This window comes from Heptranchias perlo, unplaced genomic scaffold, assembly GCF_035084215.1.
Source record: "Heptranchias perlo isolate sHepPer1 unplaced genomic scaffold, sHepPer1.hap1 HAP1_SCAFFOLD_475, whole genome shotgun sequence".
In the NCBI taxonomy this organism is placed as follows: Eukaryota; Metazoa; Chordata; class Chondrichthyes; order Hexanchiformes; family Hexanchidae; genus Heptranchias; species Heptranchias perlo.
This window is the reverse complement of record NW_027139490.1, coordinates 39,184-65,578: the sequence shown is the minus strand read 5'-3', so window position 1 is coordinate 65,578 and position 26,395 is coordinate 39,184. Positions and strand designations below refer to the sequence as shown.

The 26,395-nt window shown below is 50.3% G+C and overlaps 1 protein-coding gene across 1 annotated transcript in view; it reads right to left on the bottom strand.

Moving 5' to 3' along the window:
* The window catches only part of LOC137313770 (EMILIN-1-A-like), a 68,181-nt gene that overhangs the window by 21,595 nt on the left and 20,191 nt on the right, over window positions 1-26,395 (bottom strand). Inside the window, exon 3 of the mRNA XM_067979560.1 lies at window positions 153-358. Within this exon, the coding sequence (XP_067835661.1) occupies window positions 153-358 (206 nt within the window). The remainder of the gene's footprint in view (window positions 1-152; window positions 359-26,395) is intronic.

The window sequence follows — 26,395 nt, the reverse complement described above, 5'->3', positions numbered from 1 at the left end:
ACCCTCTACAACCACCCTCTGTCTTCTGTCGTCAATCCTGGGTGTTTGGTGAAAACAGAAACAGGCAGCTCTATATAATGGGAGCCCATCTGCCCTTGGGTTGGGGGACAGAGCTGGCCTCTTCCAAATGGCCATTAGCTGGTTTCTCTTACCTTCAGCCGGTGACCTTGCTGGTTGTTTTGTTCCAGGCCTGGAATCTGCTCGAGACAACTGTTGTGGCCTCTGAGTCCCCACCTCAGTCTGCCCTGTTGGACCAACTGAACAGTCATCTCCAGAGTAACCATGGCAACACCTCCACTCCATTTCCGTTACCATTTTGTATGCAATCTTGTATCGAGGTTTCATGAAGGAACGATACCTGCGAAAGAGTCATTTCAAGGATAGGACAACCCCAGCATAAAAGTAGTCACAACATTTCCAACACGATCCCTCCCCGCACGATCCCTCCCAACACGATCCCACCCACCCGAGCCCAGAGCCAAAACAAAACTTCACTCGTTATCTGCATCACCTCCGAGCACAGCTCAATATCAGTAAACACTCACATCACTGCCCGTGGGCACTGTAACTATAAACACTCACATCACTGCCCCTGGGCACTGTAACTGTAAACACTCAACACTGCCCGTGGGCACTGTAACTATAAACACTAAACACTGCCCGTGGGCACTGTAACTATAAACACTCACATCACTGCCCGTGGGCTCTGTAACTGTAAACACTCACATCACTGCCCCTGGGCACTGTAACTGTAAACACTCAACACTGCCCGTGGGCACTGTAACTATAAACACTCACATCACTGCCCGTGGGCTCTGTAACTGTAAACACTCAACACTGCCCGTGGGCTCTGTAACTGTAAACACTCATCACTGCCCCTGGGCTCTGTAACTAGAAACACTCAACACTGCCCGTGGGCACTGTAACTATAAACACTCAACACTGCCCGTGGGCACTGTAACTGTAAACACTCACATCACTGCCCGTGGGCTCTGTAACTGTAAACACTCACATCACTGCCCCTGGGCACTGTAACTGTAAACACTCAACACTGCCCGTGGGCACTGTAACTATAAACACTCACATCACTGCCCGTGGGCTCTGTAACTGTAAACACTCACATCACTGCCCCTGGGCACTGTAACTGTAAACACTCAACACTGCCCGTGGGCTCTGTAACTGTAAACACTCAACACTGCCCGTGGGCACTGTAACTGTAAACACTCACATCACTGCCCGTGGGCTCTGTAACTGTAAACACTCATCACTGCCCGTGGGCACTGTAACTATAAACACTCACATCACTGCCCCTGGGCACTGTAACTGTAAACACTCAACACTGCCCGTGGGCTCTGTAACTGTAAACACTCAACACTGCCCGTGGGCTCTGTAACTGTAAACACTCAACACTGCCCGTGGGCTCTAACTATAAACACTCACATCACTGCCCGTGGGCACTGTAACTGTAAACACTCAACACTGCCCGTGGGCTCTGTAACTGTAAACACTCACATCACTGCCCGTGGGCTCTGTAACTGTAAACACTCACATCACTGCCCGTGGGCTCTGTAACTGTAAACACTCATCACTGCCCGTGAGCACTGTAACTGTAAACACTCATCACTGCCCGTGGGCTCTGTAACTGTAAACACTCACATCACTGCCCCTGGGCTCTGTAACTGTAAACACTCATCACTGCCCGTGGGCACTGCAACTGTAAACACTCACATCACTGCCCGTGGGCACTGTAACTGTAAACACTCACATCACTGCCCGTGGGCACTGTAACTTTAAACACTCATCACTGTCCCTGGGCACTGTAACTGTAAACACTCACATCACTGCCCGTGGGCTCTGTAACTGGAAACACTCATCACTGCCCGTGGGCACTGCAACTGTAAACACTCACATCACTGCCCCTGGGCTCTGTAACTATAAACACTCACATCACTGCCCCTGGGCACTGTAACTGTAAACACTCACATCACTGCCCGTGGGCACTGTAACTTTAAACACTCATCACTGCCCGTGGGCACTGTAACTGTAAACACTCACATCACTGCCCGTGGGCACTGTAACTGTGAACACTCATGACTGCCCGTGGGCTCTGTAACTGTAAACACTCATCACTGTCCCTGGGCACTGTAACTGTAAACACTCACATCAATGCCCCTGGGCACTGTAACTATAAACACTCATCACTGCCCGTGGGCACTGTAACTATAAACACTCATCACTGCCCGTGGGCACTGTAACTGTAAACACTCATGACTGCCCGTGGGCTCTGTAACTGTAAACACTCACATCACTGCCCCTGGGCACTGTAACTATAAACAATTGTAAACAATTTTACAACACCAAGTTATAGTCCAGCAATTTTATTTTAAATTCACAAGCTTTCGGAGATTTTCTCCTTCCTCAGGCAAATGTTTCAAGATCTCCTTGAAGCCTACGCATTTATACATATTGAACAATACATGGTGTTTACAGACTGCCCCTGCAACTGCCCGTTGCCAAGGCAATCACCGTGTTCAGACAGAGAGGTGTTACCTGCAGAACCTCCGAATACACATTCAACAAAAAAACAAACAGGGAAAAAAAACAGAGAAAAAAAAACACAGAGAGAGGCAGAAACATCCAGAAGGCAGAGAGAGCCAGCAAATGACCCATTATATTAAAAACAGATAACATTTGTTCGCTGGTGGGGTAACGTGTAGCGTGACATGAACCCAAGATCCCGGTTGAGGCCGTCCTCATGGGTGCGGAACTTGGCTATCAATTTCTGCTCGACGATTTTGCGTTGTCGTGTGTCTCGAAGGCCGCCTTGGAGTACGCTTACCCGAAGGTCGGTGGTTGAATGTCCATGACTGCTGAAGTGTTCCCCGACTGGGAGGGAACCCTCCTGTTTGGCGATTGTTGCGCAGTGTCCGTTCATCCGTTGTCGCAGCGTCTGCATGGTCTCGCCAATGTACCATGCTCTGGGGCATCCTTTCCTGCAACGTATGAGGTAGACAACGTTGGCTGAGTCACAGGAGTATGAACCATGCACCTGGTGGGTGGTGTCATCTCGTGTGATGGTGGTATCTGTGTCGATGATCTGGCATGTCTTGCAGAGGTTACCGTGGCAGGGTTGTGTGGCGTCGTGGACGCTGTTCTCTTGAAAGCTAGGTAGTTTGCTGCGAACGATGGTCTGTTTGAGGTTGGGTGGCTGTTTAAAGGCGAGTAGTGGAGGTGTGGGGATGGCCATAGCGAGGTGTTTGTCCTCATTGATGACATGTTGAAGGCTGCGGAGAACATGGCGTAGTTTCTCCGCTCCGGGGAAGTACTGGACGACAAAGGGTACTCTGTTGGTTGCGTCCCGTGTTAGTCTCCTGAGGAGGTCTATGCGATTTTTTGCTGTGGCCCGTCGGAACTGTCGATCGATGAGTCGAGCGTCATATCCCGTTCTTACTAGGGCGTCTTTCAGCGTCTGTAGGTGTCCATCGCGTTCCTCCTCGTCTGAGCAGACCCTGTGTATTCGCAGGGCCTGTCCATAGGGGATGGCCTCTTTGACGTGGTTAGGGTGGAAGCTGGAAAAGTGGAGCATCGTGAGGTTGTCCGTGGGCTTGCGGTAGAGTGAGGTGCTGAGGTGCCCGTCTTTGATGGAGATTCGTGTGTCCAAGAAAGAAACTGATTCTGAGGAGTAGTCCATGGTGAGCTTGATGGTGGGATGGAACTTGTTGATGTTATCGTGTAGTCTCTTTAGTGATTCCTTGCCGTGGGTCCATAGAAAGAAAATGTCGTCGATGTATCTGGTGTATAGTGTTGGTTGGAGGTCTTGTGCAGTGAAGAAGTCCTGCTCGAACTTGTGCATGAAAATGTTGGCGTATTGGGGTGCGAATTTGGTCCCCATGGCTGTTCCGTGTGTTTGGGTAAAGAACTGGTTATCGAAGGTGAAGACATTGTGATCCAGGATGAAGCGGATGAGTTGTAGGATGGCTTCCGGAGATTGGCTGTTGTTGGTGTTGAGTATTGATGCTGTCGCAGCGATGCCGTCATCGTGGGGGATACTGGTGTATAGTGCCGAGACGTCCATCGTGGTGAGAAGTGTTCCTGGTTCAACTGGTCCGTGGGTACTGAGTTTTTGTAGGAAGTCTGTAGTGTCACGACAGAAGCTGGGGGTTCCCTGTACGATGGGTTTCAGGATGCCCTCGATGTATCCAGAGAGGTTCTCACACAGGGTTCCGTTGCCTGATACGATGGGACGTCCGGGTGTGTTGGCTTTGTGTATCTTTGGGAGGCAGTAGAAGTCTCCCACGCGGGGATTACGTGGGATGAGAATGCGTAGGATGCTTTGAAGGTCTGGATCGAAGGTCTTGATCAGTTTGTTGAGCTGGTGGGTGTGTTCTTTGGTCGGATCTGCGGGTAACCGTCTGTAGTGTTCCTGGTTGTCCAGTTGTCGGTATGCTTCTTTGCAATAGTCTGTTCTGTTCTGTATGACTATGGCTCCTCCTTTGTCCGCTGGTTTGATGACGATGTTGCGGTTGGTCTTGAGAGCGTTGATGGCGTTGCGTTGTGCTCGGGTGACATTCTGGACTGTCTTCTGAGTGCGGCTGATGAATCTGGCATTGACGCATTTCCTGACAGCTTGAGCATACATGTCCAGCTGAGGGCAGCGACCCTCCGGCAAGGAATCACTAAAGAGACTACACGATAACATCAACAAGTTCCATCCCACCATCAAGCTCACCATGGACTACTCCTCAGAATCAGTTTCTTTCTTGGACACACGAATCTCCATCAAAGACGGGCACCTCAGCACCTCACTCTACCGCAAGCCCACGGACAACCTCACGATGCTCCACTTTTCCAGCTTCCACCCTAACCACGTCAAAGAGGCCATCCCCTATGGACAGGCCCTGCGAATACACAGGGTCTGCTCAGACGAGGAGGAACGCGATGGACACCTACAGACGCTGAAAGACGCCCTAGTAAGAACGGGATATGACGCTCGACTCATCGATCGACAGTTCCGACGGGCCACAGCAAAAAATCGCATAGACCTCCTCAGGAGACTAACACGGGACGCAACCAACAGAGTACCCTTTGTCGTCCAGTACTTCCCCGGAGCGGAGAAACTACGCCATGTTCTCCGCAGCCTTCAACATGTCATCAATGAGGACAAACACCTCGCTATGGCCATCCCCACACCTCCACTACTCGCCTTTAAACAGCCACCCAACCTCAAACAGACCATCGTTCGCAGCAAACTACCTAGCTTTCAAGAGAACAGCGTCCACGACGCCACACAACCCTGCCACGGTAACCTCTGCAAGACATGCCAGATCATCGACACAGATACCACCATCACACGAGATGACACCACCCACCAGGTGCATGGTTCATACTCCTGTGACTCAGCCAACGTTGTCTACCTCATACGTTGCAGGAAAGGATGCCCCAGAGCATGGTACATTGGCGAGACCATGCAGACGCTGCGACAACGGATGAACGGACACCGCGCAACAATCGCCAAACAGGAGGGTTCCCTCCCAGTCGGGGAACACTTCAGCAGTCATGGACATTCAACCACCGACCTTCGGGTAAACATACTCCAAGGCGGCCTTCGAGACACACGACAACGCAAAATCGTCGAGCAGAAATTGATAGCCAAGTTCCGCACCCATGAGGACGGCCTCAACCGGGATCTTGGGTTCATGTCACGCTACACGTTACCCCACCAGCGAACAAATGTTATCTGTTTTTAATATAATGGGTCATTTGCTGGCTCTCTCTGCCTTCCGGATGTTTCTGCCTCTCTCTGTGTTTTTTTTTCTCTGTTTTTTTTCCCTGTTTGTTTTTTTGTTGAATGTGTATTCGGAGGTTCTGCAGGTAACACCTCTCTGTCTGAACACGGTGATTGCCTTGGCAACGGGCAGTTGCAGGGGCAGTCTGTAAACACCATGTATTGTTCAATATGTATAAATGCGTAGGCTTCAAGGAGATCTTGAAACATTTGCCTGAGGAAGGAGAAAATCTCCGAAAGCTTGTGAATTTAAAATAAAATTGCTGGACTATAACTTGGTGTTGTAAAATTGTTTACAATTGTCAACCCCAGTCCATCACCGGCATCTCCACATCATAACTATAAACACTCATCACTGCCCGTGGGCACTGTAACTTCAAACACTCAACACTGCCCGTGGGCTCTGTAACTGTAAACACTCACATCACTGCCCGTGGGCACTGTAACTACAAACACATCACTGCCCGTGGGCACTGTAACTACAAACACATCACTGCCCGTGGGCACTGTAACTACAAACACATCACTGCCCCTGGGCTCTGCAACTATAAACACTCACATCACTGCACCTGGGCACTGTAATTGTAAAGACTCACATCACTGCCCCTCGGCTCTGCAACTATAAACACTCACATCTCTGCCCCTGGGCACTGTAACTGGAAACACTCACATCACTGCCCCTGGGCACTGTAACTATAAACACTCATCACTGCCCGTGGGCACTGTAACTATAAACACTCATCACTGCCCGTGGGCACTGTAACTATAAACACTCATCACTGCCCGTGGGCTCTGTAACTGTAAACACTCACATCACTGCCCCTGGGCACTGCAACTATAAACACTCATCACTGCCCCTGGGCACTGCAACTATAAACACTCATCACTGCCCCTGGGCACTGTAACTATAAACACTCATCACTGCCCGTGGGCACTGTAACTGTAAACAATCACATCACTGCCCGTGGGCACTGTAACTGTAAACACTCATCACTGCCCGTGGGCACTGTAACTATAAACACTCACATCACTGCCCCTGGGCACTGTAACTTTAAACACTCAACACTGCCCGTGGGCTCTGTAACTGTAAACACTCACATCACTGCCCGTGGGCACTGTAACTACAAACACATCACTGCCCGTGGGCACTGTAACTACAAACACATCACTGCCCGTGGGCACTGTAATTGTAAAGACTCACATCACTGCCCCTGGGCTCTGCAACTATAAACACTCACATCACTGCCCCTGGGTACTGTAATTGTAAAGACTCACATCACTGCCCGTGGGCACTGCAACTATAAACACTCAACACTGCCCGTGGGCTCTGTAACTGTAAACACTCATCACTGCCCCTGGGCTCTGTAACTATAAACACTCACATCACTGCCCCTGGGCACTGTAACTGTAAACACTCATCACTGCCCGTGGGCACTGGAACTGTAAACACTCATCACTGCCCCTGGGCTCTGTAACTGTAAACACTCACATCACTGCCCCTGGGCACTGTAACTGTAAACACTCATCACTGCCCCTGGGCTCTGTAACTGTAAACACTCATCACTGTCCCTGGGCTCTGTAACTGTAAACACTCATCACTGCCCCTGGGCACTGTAACTGTAAACACTCACATCACTGCCCGTGGGCTTTGTAACTGTAAACACTCATCACTGCCCGTGGGCACTGTAACTGTAAACACTCATCACTGCCCGTGGGCACTGTAACTATAAACACTCACATCACTGCCCGTGGGCACTGTAACTATAAACACTCACATCACTGCCCGTGGGCACTGTAACTATAAACACTCACATCACTGCCCGTGGGCTTTGTAACTGTAAACACTCATCACTGCCCGTGGGCTTTGTAACTGTAAACACTCATCACTGCCCCTGGGCTCTGCAAATGGAAACACTCATCACTGCCCCTGGGCACTGTAACTATAAACACTCACATCACTGCCCGTGGGCTCTGTAACTGTAAAACTCACATCACTGCCCGTGGGCTTTGTAACTGTAAACACTCATCACTGCCCGTGGGCACTGTAACTGTAAACACTCATCACTGCCCGTGGGCACTGTAACTATAAACACTCACATCACTGCCCCTGGGCACTGTAACTGTAAACACTCATCACTGCCCCTGGGCACTGTAACAGTAAACACTCATCACTGCCCATGGGCACTGTAACTGTAAACACTCACATCACTGCCCGTGGGCACTGTAACTGTAAACACTCACATCACTGCCCCTGGGCTCTGTAACTGTAAACACTCATCACTGGCCCTGGGCTCTGTCAGTGTAAACACTCATCACTGCCCGTGGGCACTGTAACTGTAAACACTCACATCACTGCCCGTGGGCACTGTAACTGTAAACACTCACATCACTGCCCGTGGGCTCTGTAACTGTAAACACTCACATCACTGCCCATGGGCACTGTAACTGTAAACACTCACATCACTGTCCCTGGGCACTGTAACTGTGAACACTCATCACTGCCCCTGGGCTCTGTAACTGTGAACACTCATCACTGCCCCTGGGCTCTGTCAGTGTAAACACTCATCACTGCCCGTGGGCACTGTAACTGTAAACACTCACATCACTGCCCGTGGGAACTGTAACTGTAAACACTCACATCACTGCCCGTGGGCTCTGTAACTGTAAACACTCATCACTGCCCCTGGGCACTGTAACTGTAAACACTCACATCACTGCCCGTGGGCACTGTAACTGTAAACACTCATCACTGCCCGTGGGCACTGTAACTGTAAACACTCACATCACTGCCCGTGGGCTCTGTAACTGTAAACACTCACATCACTGCCCGTGGGCACTGTAACTATAAACACTCATCACTGCCCGTGGGCACTGTAACTGTAAACACTCACATCACTGCCCGTGGGCTCTGTAACTGGAAACACTCATCACTGCCCGTGGGCACTGTAACTATAAACACTCACATCACTGCCCGTGGGCACTGTAACTGTAAACACACATCACTGCCCGTGGGCACTGTAACTGTAAACACTCACATCACTGCCCCTGGGCTCTGTAACTGTAAACACTCACATCACTGCCCCTGGGCACTGTAACTGTAAACACTCATCACTGCCCCTGGGCTCTGTAACTGTGAACACTCATCACTGCCCCTGGGCTCTGTAAGTGTAAACACTCATCACTGCCCGTGGGCACTGTAACTGTAAACACTCACATCACTGCCCCTGGGCACTGTAACTGTGAACACTCATCACTGCCCCTGGGCTCTGTAAGTGTAAACACTCATCACTGCCCATGGGCACTGTAACTATAAAGACTCATCACTGCCCATGGGCACTGTAACTGTAAACACTCACATCACTGCCCATGGGCACTGTAACTGTAAACACTCATCACTGACCGTGGGCTCTGTAACTGTAAACACTCACATCACTGCCCGTGGGCACTGTAACTATAAACACTCATCACTGCCCCTGGGCTCTGTAACTGTAAACACTCACATCACTGCCCCTGGGCTCTGGAACTGTAAACACTCACATCACTGCCCGTGGGCACTGTAACTATAAACACTTATCACTGCCCCTGGGCTCTGTAACTGTAAACACTCACATCACTGCCCGTGGGCACTGTAACTATAAACACTCATCACTGCCCCTGGGCTCTGTAACTGTAAACACTCATCACTGCCCCTGGGCTCGGTAACTGTAAACACTCACATCACTGCCCGTGGGCTCTGTAACTGTAAACACTCACATCACTGCCCGTGGGCACTGTAACTATAAACACTCATCACTGCCCGTGGGCACTGTAACTGTAAACACTCACATCACTGCCCGTGGGCTCTGTAACTGGAAACACTCATCACTGCCCGTGGGCACTGTAACTATAAACACTCACATCACTGCCCGTGGGCACTGTAACTGTAAACACACATCACTGCCCGTGGGCACTGTAACTGTAAACACTCACATCACTGCCCCTGGGCTCTGTAACTGTAAACACTCACATCACTGCCCCTGGGCACTGTAACTGTAAACACTCATCACTGCCCCTGGGCTCTGTAACTGTGAACACTCATCACTGCCCCTGGGCTCTGTAAGTGTAAACACTCATCACTGCCCGTGGGCACTGTAACTGTAAACACTCACATCACTGCCCCTGGGCACTGTAACTGTGAACACTCATCACTGCCCCTGGGCTCTGTAAGTGTAAACACTCATCACTGCCCATGGGCACTGTAACTATAAAGACTCATCACTGCCCATGGGCACTGTAACTGTAAACACTCACATCACTGCCCATGGGCACTGTAACTGTAAACACTCATCACTGACCGTGGGCTCTGTAACTGTAAACACTCACATCACTGCCCGTGGGCACTGTAACTATAAACACTCATCACTGCCCCTGGGCTCTGTAACTGTAAACACTCACATCACTGCCCCTGGGCTCTGCAACTGTAAACACTCACATCACTGCCCGTGGGCACTGTAACTATAAACACTTATCACTGCCCCTGGGCTCTGTAACTGTAAACACTCACATCACTGCCCGTGGGCACTGTAACTATAAACACTCATCACTGCCCCTGGGCTCTGTAACTGTAAACACTCATCACTGCCCCTGGGCTCGGTAACTGTAAACACTCATCACTGCCCGTGGGCACTGTAACTGTAAACACACACATCACTGCCCCTGGGCTCTGAAACTGTAAACACTCATCACTGCCCCTGGGCTCTGTAACTGTAAACACTCACATCACTGCCCATGGGCTCTGGAACTGTAAACACTCATCACTGCCCATGGGCACTGTAACTGTAAACACTCACAACACTGCCCCTGGGCACTGTCACTATAAACACTCATCACTGCCCATGGGCACTGTAACTGTAAACACTCACATCACTGCCCGTGGGCTCTGTAACTATAAACACTCATCACTGCCCGTGGGCTCTGTGACTATAAACACTCATCACTGCCCGTGGGCTCTGTAACTATAAACACTCATCACTGCCCGTGGGCACTGTAACGATAAACACTCACATCACTGCCCGTGGGCTCTGTAACTATAAACACTCATCACTGCCCGTGGGCACTGTAACTATAAACACTCATCACTGCCCATGGGCACTGTAACTGTAAACACTCATCACTGCCCCTGGGCACTGTAACTGTAAACACTCACATCACTGCCCGTGGGCAGTGTAACTGTAAACAGTCACATCACTGCCCCTGGGCACTGTAACTGTAAACACTCACATCACTGCCTGTGGGCACTGTAACTGTAAACACTCATCACTGCCCATGGGCACTGTAACTGTAAACACTCACATCACTGCCCATGGGCACTGTAACTGTAAACACTCACATCACTGCCCGTGGGCACTGTAACTGTAAACACTCATCACTGCCCGTGGGCACTGTAACTATAAACACTCATCACTGCCCATGGGCACTGTAACTGTAAACACTCATCACTGCCCCTGGGCACTGTAACTGTAAACACTCACATCACTGCCCGTGGGCAGTGTAACTGTAAACAGTCACATCACTGCCCCTGGGCACTGTAACTGTAAACACTCATCACTGCCCGTGGGCAGTGTAACTGTAAACAGTCACATCACTGCCCGTGGGCACTGTACCTGTAAACACTCATCACTGCCCATGGGCACTGTAACTATAAACACTCATCACTGCCCGTGGGCAGTGTAACTGTAAACAGTCACATCACTGCCCCTGGGCTCTGTAACTGGAAACACTCATCATTGCCCGTGGGCAGTGTAACTGTAAACACTCACATCACTGCCCGTGGGCACTGTAACTTCAAACACTCACATCACTGCCCCTGGGCACTGTAACTGTAAACACTCACATCACTGCCCGTGGGCACTGTAACTTCAAACACTCACATCACTGCCCGTGGGCTCTGTAACTGTAAACACTCACATCACTGCCCCTGGGCTCTGTAACTGGAAACACTCATCACTGCCCCTGGGCTCTGTAACTATAAACACTCATCACTGCCCGTGGGCACTGTAACTATAAACACTCATCACTGCCCATGGGCACTGTAACTATAAACACTCATCACTGCCCATAGGCACTGTAACTGTAAACACTCATCACTGCCCGTGGGCACTGTAACTGTAAACAGTCATCTCTGCCCGTGGGCAGTGTAACTGTAAACAGTCACATCACTGCCCCTGGGCACTGTAACTGTAAACACTCACATCACTGCCCGTGGGCACTGTAACTGTAAACACTCATCACTGCCCGTGGGCACTGTACCTGTAAACACTCACATCACTGCCCGTGGGCACTGTACCTGTAAACACTCACATCACTGCCCCTGGGCACTGTAACTGTAAACACTCACATCACTGCCCGTGGGCACTGTAACTGTAAACACTCACATCACTGCCCGTGGGCAGTGTAACTGTAAACACTCACATCACTGCCCGTGGGCAGTGTAACTGTAAACACTCACATCACTGCCCGTGGGCACTGTAACTATAAACACTCACATCACTGCCCCTGGGCACTGTAACTGTAAACACTCACATCACTGCCCGTGGGCACTGTACCTGTAAACACTCACATCACTGCCCGTGGGCACTGTAACTGTAAACACTCACATCACTGCCCCTGGGCTCTGTAAGTGTAAACACTCATCACTGCCCGTGGGCTCTGTAACTATAAACACTCATCACTGCCCCTGGGCACTGTAACTGTAAACACTCACATCACTGCCCCTGGGCACTGCAACTGGAAACACTCACATCACTGCCCCTGGGCTCTGTAACTGTAAACACTCACAACACTGCCCCTGGGCACTGTAACTGTAAACACTCATCACTGCCCCTGGGCTCTGTAAGTGTACACACTCATCACTGCCCGTGGGCTCTGTAACTATAAACACTCATCACTGCCCCTGGGCACTGTAACTGTAAACACTCACATCACTGCCCCTGGGCACTGTAACTGTAAACACTCATCACTGCCCCTGGGCACTGTAACTGTAAACACTCACATCACTGCCCCTGGGCACTGTAACTGTAAACATTCATCACTGCCCCTGGGCACTGTAACTGTAAACACACACATCACTGCCCCTGGGCACTGTCACTATAAACACTCATCACTGCCCGTGGGCTCTGTAACTATAAACACTCATCACTGCCCGTGGGCTCTGTAACTATAAACACTCATCACTGCCCGTGGGCACTGTAAATATAAACACTCATCACTGCCCGTGGGCTCTGTAACTATAAACACTCATCACTGCCCGTGGGCTCTGTAACTGTAAACACTCATCACTGCCCCTGGGCTCGGTAACTGTAAACACTCATCACTGCCCGTGGGCACTGTAACTGTAAACACACACATCACTGCCCCTGGGCTCTGAAACTGTAAACACTCATCACTGCCCCTGGGCTCTGTAACTGTAAACACTCACATCACTGCCCATGGGCTCTGGAACTGTAAACACTCATCACTGCCCATGGGCACTGTAACTGTAAACACTCACAACACTGCCCCTGGGCACTGTCACTATAAACACTCATCACTGCCCATGGGCACTGTAACTGTAAACACTCACATCACTGCCCGTGGGCTCTGTAACTATAAACACTCATCACTGCCCGTGGGCTCTGTGACTATAAACACTCATCACTGCCCGTGGGCTCTGTAACTATAAACACTCATCACTGCCCGTGGGCACTGTAACGATAAACACTCACATCACTGCCCGTGGGCTCTGTAACTATAAACACTCATCACTGCCCGTGGGCACTGTAACTATAAACACTCATCACTGCCCATGGGCACTGTAACTGTAAACACTCATCACTGCCCCTGGGCACTGTAACTGTAAACACTCACATCACTGCCCGTGGGCAGTGTAACTGTAAACAGTCACATCACTGCCCCTGGGCACTGTAACTGTAAACACTCACATCACTGCCTGTGGGCACTGTAACTGTAAACACTCATCACTGCCCATGGGCACTGTAACTGTAAACACTCACATCACTGCCCATGGGCACTGTAACTGTAAACACTCACATCACTGCCCGTGGGCACTGTAACTGTAAACACTCATCACTGCCCGTGGGCACTGTAACTATAAACACTCATCACTGCCCATGGGCACTGTAACTGTAAACACTCATCACTGCCCCTGGGCACTGTAACTGTAAACACTCACATCACTGCCCGTGGGCAGTGTAACTGTAAACAGTCACATCACTGCCCCTGGGCACTGTAACTGTAAACACTCATCACTGCCCGTGGGCAGTGTAACTGTAAACAGTCACATCACTGCCCGTGGGCACTGTACCTGTAAACACTCATCACTGCCCATGGGCACTGTAACTATAAACACTCATCACTGCCCGTGGGCAGTGTAACTGTAAACAGTCACATCACTGCCCCTGGGCTCTGTAACTGGAAACACTCATCATTGCCCGTGGGCAGTGTAACTGTAAACACTCACATCACTGCCCGTGGGCACTGTAACTTCAAACACTCACATCACTGCCCCTGGGCACTGTAACTGTAAACACTCACATCACTGCCCGTGGGCACTGTAACTTCAAACACTCACATCACTGCCCGTGGGCTCTGTAACTGTAAACACTCACATCACTGCCCCTGGGCTCTGTAACTGGAAACACTCATCACTGCCCCTGGGCTCTGTAACTATAAACACTCATCACTGCCCGTGGGCACTGTAACTATAAACACTCATCACTGCCCATGGGCACTGTAACTATAAACACTCATCACTGCCCATAGGCACTGTAACTGTAAACACTCATCACTGCCCGTGGGCACTGTAACTGTAAACAGTCATCTCTGCCCGTGGGCAGTGTAACTGTAAACAGTCACATCACTGCCCCTGGGCACTGTAACTGTAAACACTCACATCACTGCCCGTGGGCACTGTAACTGTAAACACTCATCACTGCCCGTGGGCACTGTACCTGTAAACACTCACATCACTGCCCGTGGGCACTGTACCTGTAAACACTCACATCACTGCCCCTGGGCACTGTAACTGTAAACACTCACATCACTGCCCGTGGGCACTGTAACTGTAAACACTCACATCACTGCCCGTGGGCAGTGTAACTGTAAACACTCACATCACTGCCCGTGGGCAGTGTAACTGTAAACACTCACATCACTGCCCGTGGGCACTGTAACTATAAACACTCACATCACTGCCCCTGGGCACTGTAACTGTAAACACTCACATCACTGCCCGTGGGCACTGTACCTGTAAACACTCACATCACTGCCCGTGGGCACTGTAACTGTAAACACTCACATCACTGCCCCTGGGCTCTGTAAGTGTAAACACTCATCACTGCCCGTGGGCTCTGTAACTATAAACACTCATCACTGCCCCTGGGCACTGTAACTGTAAACACTCACATCACTGCCCCTGGGCACTGCAACTGGAAACACTCACATCACTGCCCCTGGGCTCTGTAACTGTAAACACTCACAACACTGCCCCTGGGCACTGTAACTGTAAACACTCATCACTGCCCCTGGGCTCTGTAAGTGTACACACTCATCACTGCCCGTGGGCTCTGTAACTATAAACACTCATCACTGCCCCTGGGCACTGTAACTGTAAACACTCACATCACTGCCCCTGGGCACTGTAACTGTAAACACTCATCACTGCCCCTGGGCACTGTAACTGTAAACACTCACATCACTGCCCCTGGGCACTGTAACTGTAAACATTCATCACTGCCCCTGGGCACTGTAACTGTAAACACACACATCACTGCCCCTGGGCACTGTCACTATAAACACTCATCACTGCCCGTGGGCTCTGTAACTATAAACACTCATCACTGCCCGTGGGCTCTGTAACTATAAACACTCATCACTGCCCGTGGGCACTGTAAATATAAACACTCATCACTGCCCGTGGGCTCTGTAACTATAAACACTCATCACTGCCCGTGGGCTCTGTAACTATAAACACTCATCACTGCCCGTGGGCTCTGTAACTATAAACACTCATCACTGCCCGTGGGCTCTGTAAATATAAACACTCATCACTGCCCCTGGGCTCTGTAACTGTAAACACTCATCACTGCCCCTGGGCACTGTAACTGTAAACACTCACATCACTGCCCCTGGGCACTGTAACTGTAAACACTCATCACTGCCCCTGGGCTCTGTAACTGTAAACACTCACATCACTGCCCGTGGGCACTGTAACTGTAAACACTCACATCACTGCCCGTGGGCACTGTAACTGTAAACACTCACATCACTGCCCATGGGCACTGTAACTGTAAACACTCACATCACTGCCCGTGGGCACTGTAACTGTAAACACTCACATCACTGCCCGTGGGCACAGTAACTGTAAACACTCACATCACTGCCCGTGGGCTCTGTAACTGTAAACACTCATCACTGCCCGTGGGCACTGTAACTGTAAACATTCATCACTGCCCATGGGCACTGTAACTATAAACACTCATCACTGCCCGTGGGCACTGTAACTATAAACACTCATCGCTGCCCATGGGCACTGTAACTGTAAACACTCACATCACTGCCCGTGGGCACTGTAACTATAAACACTCATCACTGCCCCTGGGCTCTGTAACTGTAAACACTCATCACTGCCCATGGGCACTGTAACTGTAAACACTCACATCACTGCCCCTGGGCTCTTTAACTGTAAACACTCACATCACTGCCCATGGGCTCTGTAACTGTAAACACTCACATCACTGCCCATGGGCATTGTAACTGTAAACACTCACATCACTGCCCCTGGGCACTGTAACTGTAAACACTCACATCACTGCCCATGGGCACTGTAACTGTAAACACTCACATCACTGCCCCTGGGCACTGTAACTGTAAACACTCACATCACTGCCCCTGGGCTCTGTAACTGTAAACACTCACATCACTGCCCATGGGCACTGTAACTGTAAACACTCACATCACTGCCCCTGGGCACTGTAACTGTAAACACTCACATCACTGCCCATGGGCTCTGTAACTGTAAACACTCACATCACTGCCCCTGGGCACTGTAACTGTAAACACTCACATCACTGCCCCTGGGCTCTGTAACTGTAAACACTCACATCACTGCCCCTGGGCTCTGTAACTGTAAACACTCACATCACTGCCCCTGGGCACTGTAACTGTAAACACTCACATCACTGCCCCTGGGCTCTGTAACTGTAAACACTCACATCACTGCCCATGGGCACTGTAACTGTAAACACTCACATCACTGCCCATGGGCACTGTAACTGTAAACACTCACATCACTGCCCCTGGGCACTGTAACTGTAAACACTCACATCACTGCCCCTGGGCTCTGTAACTGTAAACACTCACATCACTGCCCATGGGCTCTGTAACTGTAAACACTCACATCACTGCCCCTGGGCACTGTAACTGTAAACACTCACATCACTGCCCCTGGGCTCTGTAACTGTAAACACTCACATCACTGCCCCTGGGCACTGCAACTGTAAACACTCACATCACTGCCCATGGGCACTGTAACTGTAAACACTCACATCACTGCCCCTGGGCTCTGTAACTGTAAACACTCACATCACTGCCCCTGGGCACTGTAACTGTAAACACTCATCACTGCCCCTGGGCTCTGTAAGTGTAAACACTCATCACTGCCCGTGGGCTCTGTAACTATAAACACTCATCACTGCCCGTGGGCACTGTAACTATAAACACTCACATCACTGCCCGTGGGCACTGTAACTGTAAACACTCATCACTGCCCGTGGGCACTGTAACTGTAAACACTCACTACTGCCCGTGGGCTCTGTAACTATAAACACTCATCACTGCCTGTGGGCACTGTAACTATAAACACTCATCACTGCCCGTGGGCACTGTAACTGTAAACACTCACATCACTGCCCGTGGGCTCTGTAACTGTAAACACTCATCACTGCCCCTGGGCACTGTAACTGTAAACACTCATCACTGCCCCTGGGCTCTGTAACTATAAACACTCACATCACTGCCCGTGTGCACTGTAACTATAAACACTCATCACTGCCCGTGGGCACTGTAACTGTAAACACTCACCTCACTGCCCGTGGGCACTGCAACTATAAACACTCACATCACTGCCCGTGGGCTCTGTAACTATAAACACTCATCACTGCCCGTGGGGACTGTAACTGTAAACACTCGCATCACTGCCCGTGGGCACTGTAACTGTAAACACTCGCATCACTGCCCGTGGGCACTGCAACTGAAAACACTCATCACTGCCCATGGGCACTGTAACTGTAAACACTCATCACTGCCCATGGGCACTGTAACTGTAAACACTCACATCACTGCCCGTGGGCACTGTAACTGTAAACACTCACATCACTGCCCGTGGGCACTGTAACTGTAAACACTCACATCAATGCCCGTGGGCTCTGTAACTGTAAACACTCACATCACTGCCCGTGGGCACTGTAATTGTAAACACTCATCACTGCCCATGGGTTCTGTAACTGTAAACACTCATCACTGCCCCTGGGCTCTGGAACTGGAAACACTCACACAGCTGCCCGTGGGCACTGTAACTGTAAACAGTCATCACTGTCCGTGGGCTCTGTAACTGTAAACAGTCATCACTGCCCGTGGGCACTGTAACTGTAAACCCTCATCACTGCCCGTGGGCACTGTAACTGTAAACACTCACATCACTGCCCCTGGGCTCTGTAACTGTAAACACTCATCACTGCCCCTGGGCACTGTAACTATAAACACTCATCACTGCCTGTGGGCTCTGTAACTATAAACACTCACATCACTGCCCATGGGCACTGTAACTGTAAACACTCATCACTGCCCGTGGGCCCTGTAACTATAAACACTCATCACTGCCCGTGGGCACTGTAACTGTAAACACTCACATCACTGCCCATGGGCACTGTAACTGTAAACACTCATCACTGCCCCTGGGCACTGTAACTATAAACACTCATCACTGCCCATGGGCACTGTAACTGTAAACACTCACATCACTGCCCGTGGGCACTGTAACTGTAAACACTCACATCACTGCCTGTGGCCACTGTAACTGTAAACACTCACATCACTGCCCGTGGGCACTGTAACTGTAAACACTCACATCACTGCCCGTGGGCACAGTAACTGTAAACACTCATCACTGTCCCTGGGCTCTGTAAGTGTAAACACTCATCACTGCCCCTGGGCTCTGTAACTGTAAACACTCACATCACTGCCCGTGGGCACTGTAACTGTAAACACTCACATCACTGCCCGTGGGCACTGCAACTGGAAACACTCACATCACTGCCCCTGGGCTCTGTAACTGTAAACACTCATCACTGCCCCTGGGCACTGTAAGTGTAAACACTCATCACTGCCCCTGGGCACTGTAACTGTAAACACTCATCACTGCCCCTGGGCTCTGTAAGTGTAAACACTCATCACTGCCCCTGGGCTCTGTATGTGTAAACACTCATCACTGCCCCTGGGCTCTGTAAGTGTAAACACTCATCACTGCCCCTGGGCACTGTAACTGTAAACACTCATCACTGCCCCTGGGCTCTGTAAGTGTAAACACTCATCACTGCCCGTGGGCACTGTAACTGTAAACACTCATCACTGCCCCTGGGCACTGTAACTATAAACACTCACATCACTGCCTGTGGGCACTGTAACTATAAACACTCACATCACTGCCTGTGGGCACTGTAACTATAAACACTTACAACACTGCCCGTGGGCACTGTAACTGTAAACACTTACATCACTGCCCCTGGGCACTGTAAGTGTAAACACTCATCACTGCCCCTGGGCTCTGTAAGTGTAAACACTCATCACTGCCCCTGGGCACTGTAACTGTAAACACTCATCACTGCCCCTGGGCTCTGTAACTGTAAACACTCACATCACTGCCCATGGGCTCTGTAACTGTAAACACTCATCACTGCCCGTGGGCACTGTAACTATAAACACTCATCACTGCCCGTGGGCACTGTAACTATAAACACTCATCACTGGCCATGGGCACTGTAACTGTAAACACTCACATCACTGCCCGTGGGCACTGTAACTGTAAACACTCATCGCTGCCCGTGGGCACTGTAACTATAAACACTCACATCACTGCCCGTGGGCACTGTAACTGTAAACACTCATCACTGCCTGTGGGCACTGTACCTGTAAACACTCACATCACTGCCCGTGGGCACTGTACCTGTAAACACTCACATCACTGCGCATGGGCACTGTAACTGTAAACACTCACATCACTGCCCGTGGGCACTGTACCTGTAAACACTCACATCACTGCCCATGGGCTCTGTAACTATAAACACTCACATCACTACCGCTGGGCACTGTAACTGTAAACACTCATCACTGCCCGTGGGCTCTGTAACTATAAACACTCATCACTGCCTGTGGGCACTGTAACTGTAAACACTCATCACTGCCCCTGGGCACTGTAACTGTAAACACTCACATCACTGCCCATGGGCTCTGTAACTGTAAACACTCACATCACTGCCCATGGGCACTGTAACTGTAAACACTCATCACTGCCCGTGGGCAGTGTAACTGTAAACAGTCACATCACTGCCCGTGGGCACTGTACCTGTAAACACTCACATCACTGCCCGTGGGCACTGTACCTGGAAACACTCACATCACTGCCCCTGGGCTCTGCAACTGTAAACACTCACATCACTGCCCCTGGGCACTGTAACTGTAAACACTCATCACTGCCCCTGGGCACTGTAACTGTAAACACTCACATCACTGCCCCTGGGCACTGTAACTGTAAACACTCATCACTGCCCGTGGGCTCTGTAACTATAAACACTCATCACTGCCCGTGGGAACTGTAACTATAAACACTCACATCACTGCCCGTGGGCTCTGTAACTGTAAACACTCATCACTGCCCCTGGGCTCTGTAACTGTAAACAATCATCACTGCCCGTGGGCACTGTAACTATAAACACTCATCACTGCCCGTGGGCACTGTAACTGTAAACACTCATCACTGCCCCTGGGCACTGTAACTATAAACACTCACATCACTGCCCCTGGGCACTGTAACTATAAACACTCATCATTGCCCGTGGGCACTTTAACAATAAACACTCATCACTGCCCATGGGCACTGTAACTGAAAACACTCATCACTGCCCATGGGCACTGTAACTGAAAACACTCATCACTGCCCATGGGCACTGTAACTGTAAACACTCACATCACTGCCCCTGGGCACTGTAACTATAAACACTCACATCACTGCCCCTGGGCACTGTAACTATAAACACTCATCATTGCCCGTGGGCACTTTAACAATAAACACTCATCACTGCCCATGGGCACTTTAACAATAAACACTCATCACTGCCCGTGGGCACTGTAACTGAAAACACTCATCACTGCCCGTGGGCACTGTAACTGTAAACACTCATCACTGCCCGTGGGCACTGTAACTGTAAACACTCATCACTGCCCATGGGCACTGTAACTGTAAACACTCACATCACTGCCCGTGGGCACTGTAACTGTAAACACTCATCACTGCCCATGGGCACTGTAACTGTAAACACTCACATCAATGCCCGTGGGCTCTGTAACTGTAAACACTCACATCACTGCCCGTGGGCACTGTAATTGTAAACACTCATCACTGCCCATGGGCTCTGTAACTGTAAACACTCATCACTGCCCCTGGGCTCTGGAACTGGAAACACTCACACAGCTGCCCGTGGGCACTGTAACTGTAAACAGTCATCACTGTCCGTGGGCTCTGTAACTGCAAACAGTCATCACTGCCCGTGGGCACTGTAACTGTAAACCCTCATCACTGCCCGTGGCCACTGTAACTGTAAACACTCACATCACTGCCCCTGGGCTCTGTAACTGTAAACACTCATCACTGCCCCTGGGCACTGTAACTATAAACACTCATCACTGCCTGTGGGCTCTGTAACTATAAACACTCACATCACTGCCCATGGGCACTGTAACTGTAAACACTCATCACTGCCCGTGGGCCCTGTAACTATAAACACTCATCACTGCCCGTGGGCACTGTAACTCTAAACACTCATCACTGCCACTGGGCAATGTAACTATAAACACTCATCACTGCCCGTGGGCACTGTAACTATAAACACTCATCGCTGCCCCTGGGCACTGTAACTATAAACACTCATCACTGCCCATGGGCACTGTAACTGTAAACACTCATCACTGCCCATGGGCACTGTAACTGTAAACACTCACATCACTGCCCGTGGGCACTGTAACTGTAAACACTCACATCACTGCCCGTGGGCACTGTAACTGTAAACACTCACATCACTGCCCGTGGGCACTGTAACTGTAAACACTCATCACTGCCCATGGGCACTGTAACTGTAAACACTCACATCACTGCCCATGGGCTCTGTAACTGTAAACAATCATCACTGCCCGTGGGCACTGTAACTGTAAACACTCACATCACTGCCCGTGGGCACTGTAACTGTAAACACTCAAATCACTGCCCATGGGCACTGTAACTGTAAACACTCACATCACTGCCCGTGGGCACTGTAACTGTAAACACTCACATCACTGCCCGTGGGCACTGTAACTGTAAACACTCAAATCACTGCCCATGGGCACTGTAACTGTAAACACTCACATCACTGCCCGTGGGCACTGTAACTGTAAACACTCATCACTGCCCATGGGCACTGTAACTGTAAACACTCACATCACTGCCCATGGGCTCTGTAACTGTAAACAATCATCACTGCCCGTGGGCACTGTAACTGTAAACACTCACATCACTGCCCGTGGGCACTGTAACTGTAAACACTCAAATCACTGCCCATGGGCACTGTAACTGTAAACACTCACATCACTGCCCGTGGGCACTGCAACTGGAAACACTCACATCACTGCCCCTGGGCTCTGTAACTGTAAACACTCATCACTGCCCCTGGGCACTGTAACTGTAAACACTCATCACTGCCCCTGGGCTCTGTAAGTGTAAACACTCATCACTGCCCGTGGGCACTGTAACTATAAACACTCATCACTGCCCCTGGGCACTGTAACTGTAAACACTCATCACTGCCCCTGGGCTCTGTAAGTGTAAACACTCATCACTGCCCGTGGGCACTGTAACTATAAACACTCATCACTGCCCCTAGGCTCTGTAACTATAAACACTCACATCACTGCCTGTGGGCACTGTAACTATAAACACTTACATCACTGCCCGTGGGCACTGTAACTGTAAACACTCATCACTGCCCCTGGGCACTGTAACTGTAAACACTCACATCACTGCCCGTGGGCACTGTAACTGGAAACATTCACATCACTGCCCCTGGGCTCTGTAACTGTAAACACTCACATCACTGCCCCTGGGCACTGTAACTGTAAACACTCACATCACTGCCCATGGGCACTGTAACTGTAAACACTCACATCACTGCCCGTGGGCACTGTAACTGGAAACACTCATCACTGCCCGTGGGCACTGTAACTGTAAACACTCACATCACTGCCCGTGGGCACTGTAACTGGAAACACTCATCACTGCCCGTGGGCTCTGTAACTGTAAACACTCACATCACTGCCCGTGGGCACTGTAACTGTAAACACTCATCACTGCCCGTGGGCACTGTAACTGTAAACACTCACATCACTGCCCGTGGGCACTGTAACTGTAAACACTCACATCACTGCCCGTGGGCACTGTAACTGGAAACACTCATCACTGCCCATGGGCTCTGTAACTGTAAACACTCACATCACTGCCCCTGGGCACTGTAACTGTAAACACTCACATCACTGCCCGTGGGCACTGTAACTGTAAACACTCGCATCACTGCCCGTGGGCACTGTAACTGAAAACAATCACATCACTGCCCGTGGGCACTGTAACTGTAAACACTCATCACTGCCCGTGGGCACTGTAACTGTAAACACTCATCACTGCCCATGGGCACTGTAACTGTAAACACTCACATCAATGCCCGTGGGCTCTGTAACTGTAAACACTCACATCACTGCCCGTGGGCACTGTAATTGTAAACACTCATCACTGCCCATGGGCTCTGCAACTGTAAACACTCATCACTGCCCCTGGGCTCTGGAACTGGAAACACTCACACAGCTGCCCGTGGGCACTGTAACTGTAAACAGTCATCACTGTCCCTGGGCTCTGTAACTGTAAACACTCATCACTGCCCCTGGGCACTGTAACTATAAACACTCATCACTGCCTGTGGGCTCTGTAACTATAAACACTCACATCACTGCCCATGGGCACTGTAACTGTAAATACTCATCACTGCCCGTGGGCCCTGTAACTATAAACACTCATCACTGCCCGTGGGCACTGTAACTGCAAACACTCATCACTGCCACTGGGCAATGTAACTATAAACACTCATCACTGCCCGTGGGCACTGTAACTATAAACACTCATCGCTGCCCCTGGGCACTGTAACTATAAACACTCATCACTGCCCATGGGCACTGTAACTGTAAACACTCACATCACTGCCCGTGGGCACAGTAACTGTAAACACTCACATCACTGCCCGTGGGCACTGTAACTGTAAACACTCACATCACTGCCCATGGGCTCTGTAACTGTAAACAATCATCACTGCCCGTGGGCACTGTAACTGTAAACACTCAAATCACTGCCCATGGGCACTGTAACTGTAAACACTCACATCACTGCCCGTGGGCACTGCAACTGTAAACACTCACATCACTGCCCGTGGGCACTGTAACTGTAAACACTCAAATCACTGCCCATGGGCACTGTAACTGTAAACACTCACATCACTGCCCGTGGGCACTCGAACTGTAAACACTCACATCACTGCCCGTGGGCACTGCAACTGGAAACACTCACATCACTGCCCCTGGGCTCTGTAACTGTAAACACTCATCACTGCCCCTGGGCACTGTAACTGTAAACACTCATCACTGCCCCTGGGCTCTGTAAGTGTAAACACTCATCACTGCCCGTGGGCACTGTAACTATAAACACTCATCACTGCCCCTGGGCTCTGTAACTATAAACACTCACATCACTGCCTGTGGGCACTGTAACTATAAACACTTACATCACTGCCCGTGGGCACTGTAACTGTAAACACTCACATCACTGCCCATGGGCACTGTAACTGTAAACACTCACATCACTGCCCGTGGGCACTGTAACTGGAAACACTCACATCACTGCCCCTGGGCACTGTAACTGTAAACACTCACATCACTGCCCCTGGGCACTGTAACTATAAACACTCATCACTGCCCCTGGGCTCTGTAACTGTAAACACTCACATCACTGCCCCTGGGCACTGTAACTGTAAACACTCATCACTGCCCCTGGGCACTGTAACTGGAAAAACACTCAACACTGCCCGTGGGCTCTGTAACTGTAAACACTCATCACTGCCCCTGGGCACTGTAACGATAAACACTCATCACTGCCTGTGGGCACTGTAACTATAAACACTCACATCACTGCCCGTGGGCACTGTAACTATAAACACTCACATCACTGCCCGTGGGCACTGTAACTATAAACACTCACATCACTGCCCGTGGGCACTGTAACTGTAAACACTCATCACTGCCCGTGGGCTCTGTAACTATAAACACTCATCACTGCCCATGGGCACTGTAACTGTAAACACACATCACTGCCCGTGGGCACTGTAACTATAAACACTCATCACTGCCCATGGGCACTGTAACTATAAACACTCATCACTGCCCATGGGCACTGTAACGATAAACACTCATCACTGCCCATGGGCTCTGTAACTATAAACACTCATCACTGCCCATGGGCTCTGTAACTGTAAACACTCATCACTGCCCATGGGCACTGTAACTGTAAACACTCACATCACTGTACCTGTAAACACTCATCACTGCCCGTGGGCACTGTACCTGTAAACACTGACATCACTGCCCGTGGGCACTGTAACTGTTAACACTCATCACTGCCCGTGGGCACTGTAACTGTAAACACACATCACTGCCCGTGGGCACTGCAACTGGAAACACTCACATCACTGCCCCTGGGCTCTGTAACTGTAAACACTCACATCACTGCCCCTGGGCACTGTAACTGTAAACACTCATCACTGCCCCTGGGCTCTGTAAGTGTAAACACTCATCACTGCCCGTGGGCACTGTAACTGTAAACACTCATCACTGCCCCTGGGCACTGTAACTATAAACACTCACATCACTGCCTGTGGGCACTGTAACTATAAACACTTACATCACTGCCCGTGGGCACTGTAACTGTAAACACTCACATCACTGCCCATGGGCTCTGTAACTGTAAACATTCATCACTGCCCATGGGCACTGTAACTATAAACACTCACATCACTGCCCGTGGGCACTGTAACTATAAACACTCATCACTGCCCATGGGCACTGTAACTGTAAACACTCATCACTGCCCATGGGCTCTGCAACTGTAAACACTCATCACTGCCCGTGGGCACTGTAACTGTAAACACTCACATCACTGCCCGTGGGCACTGTAAC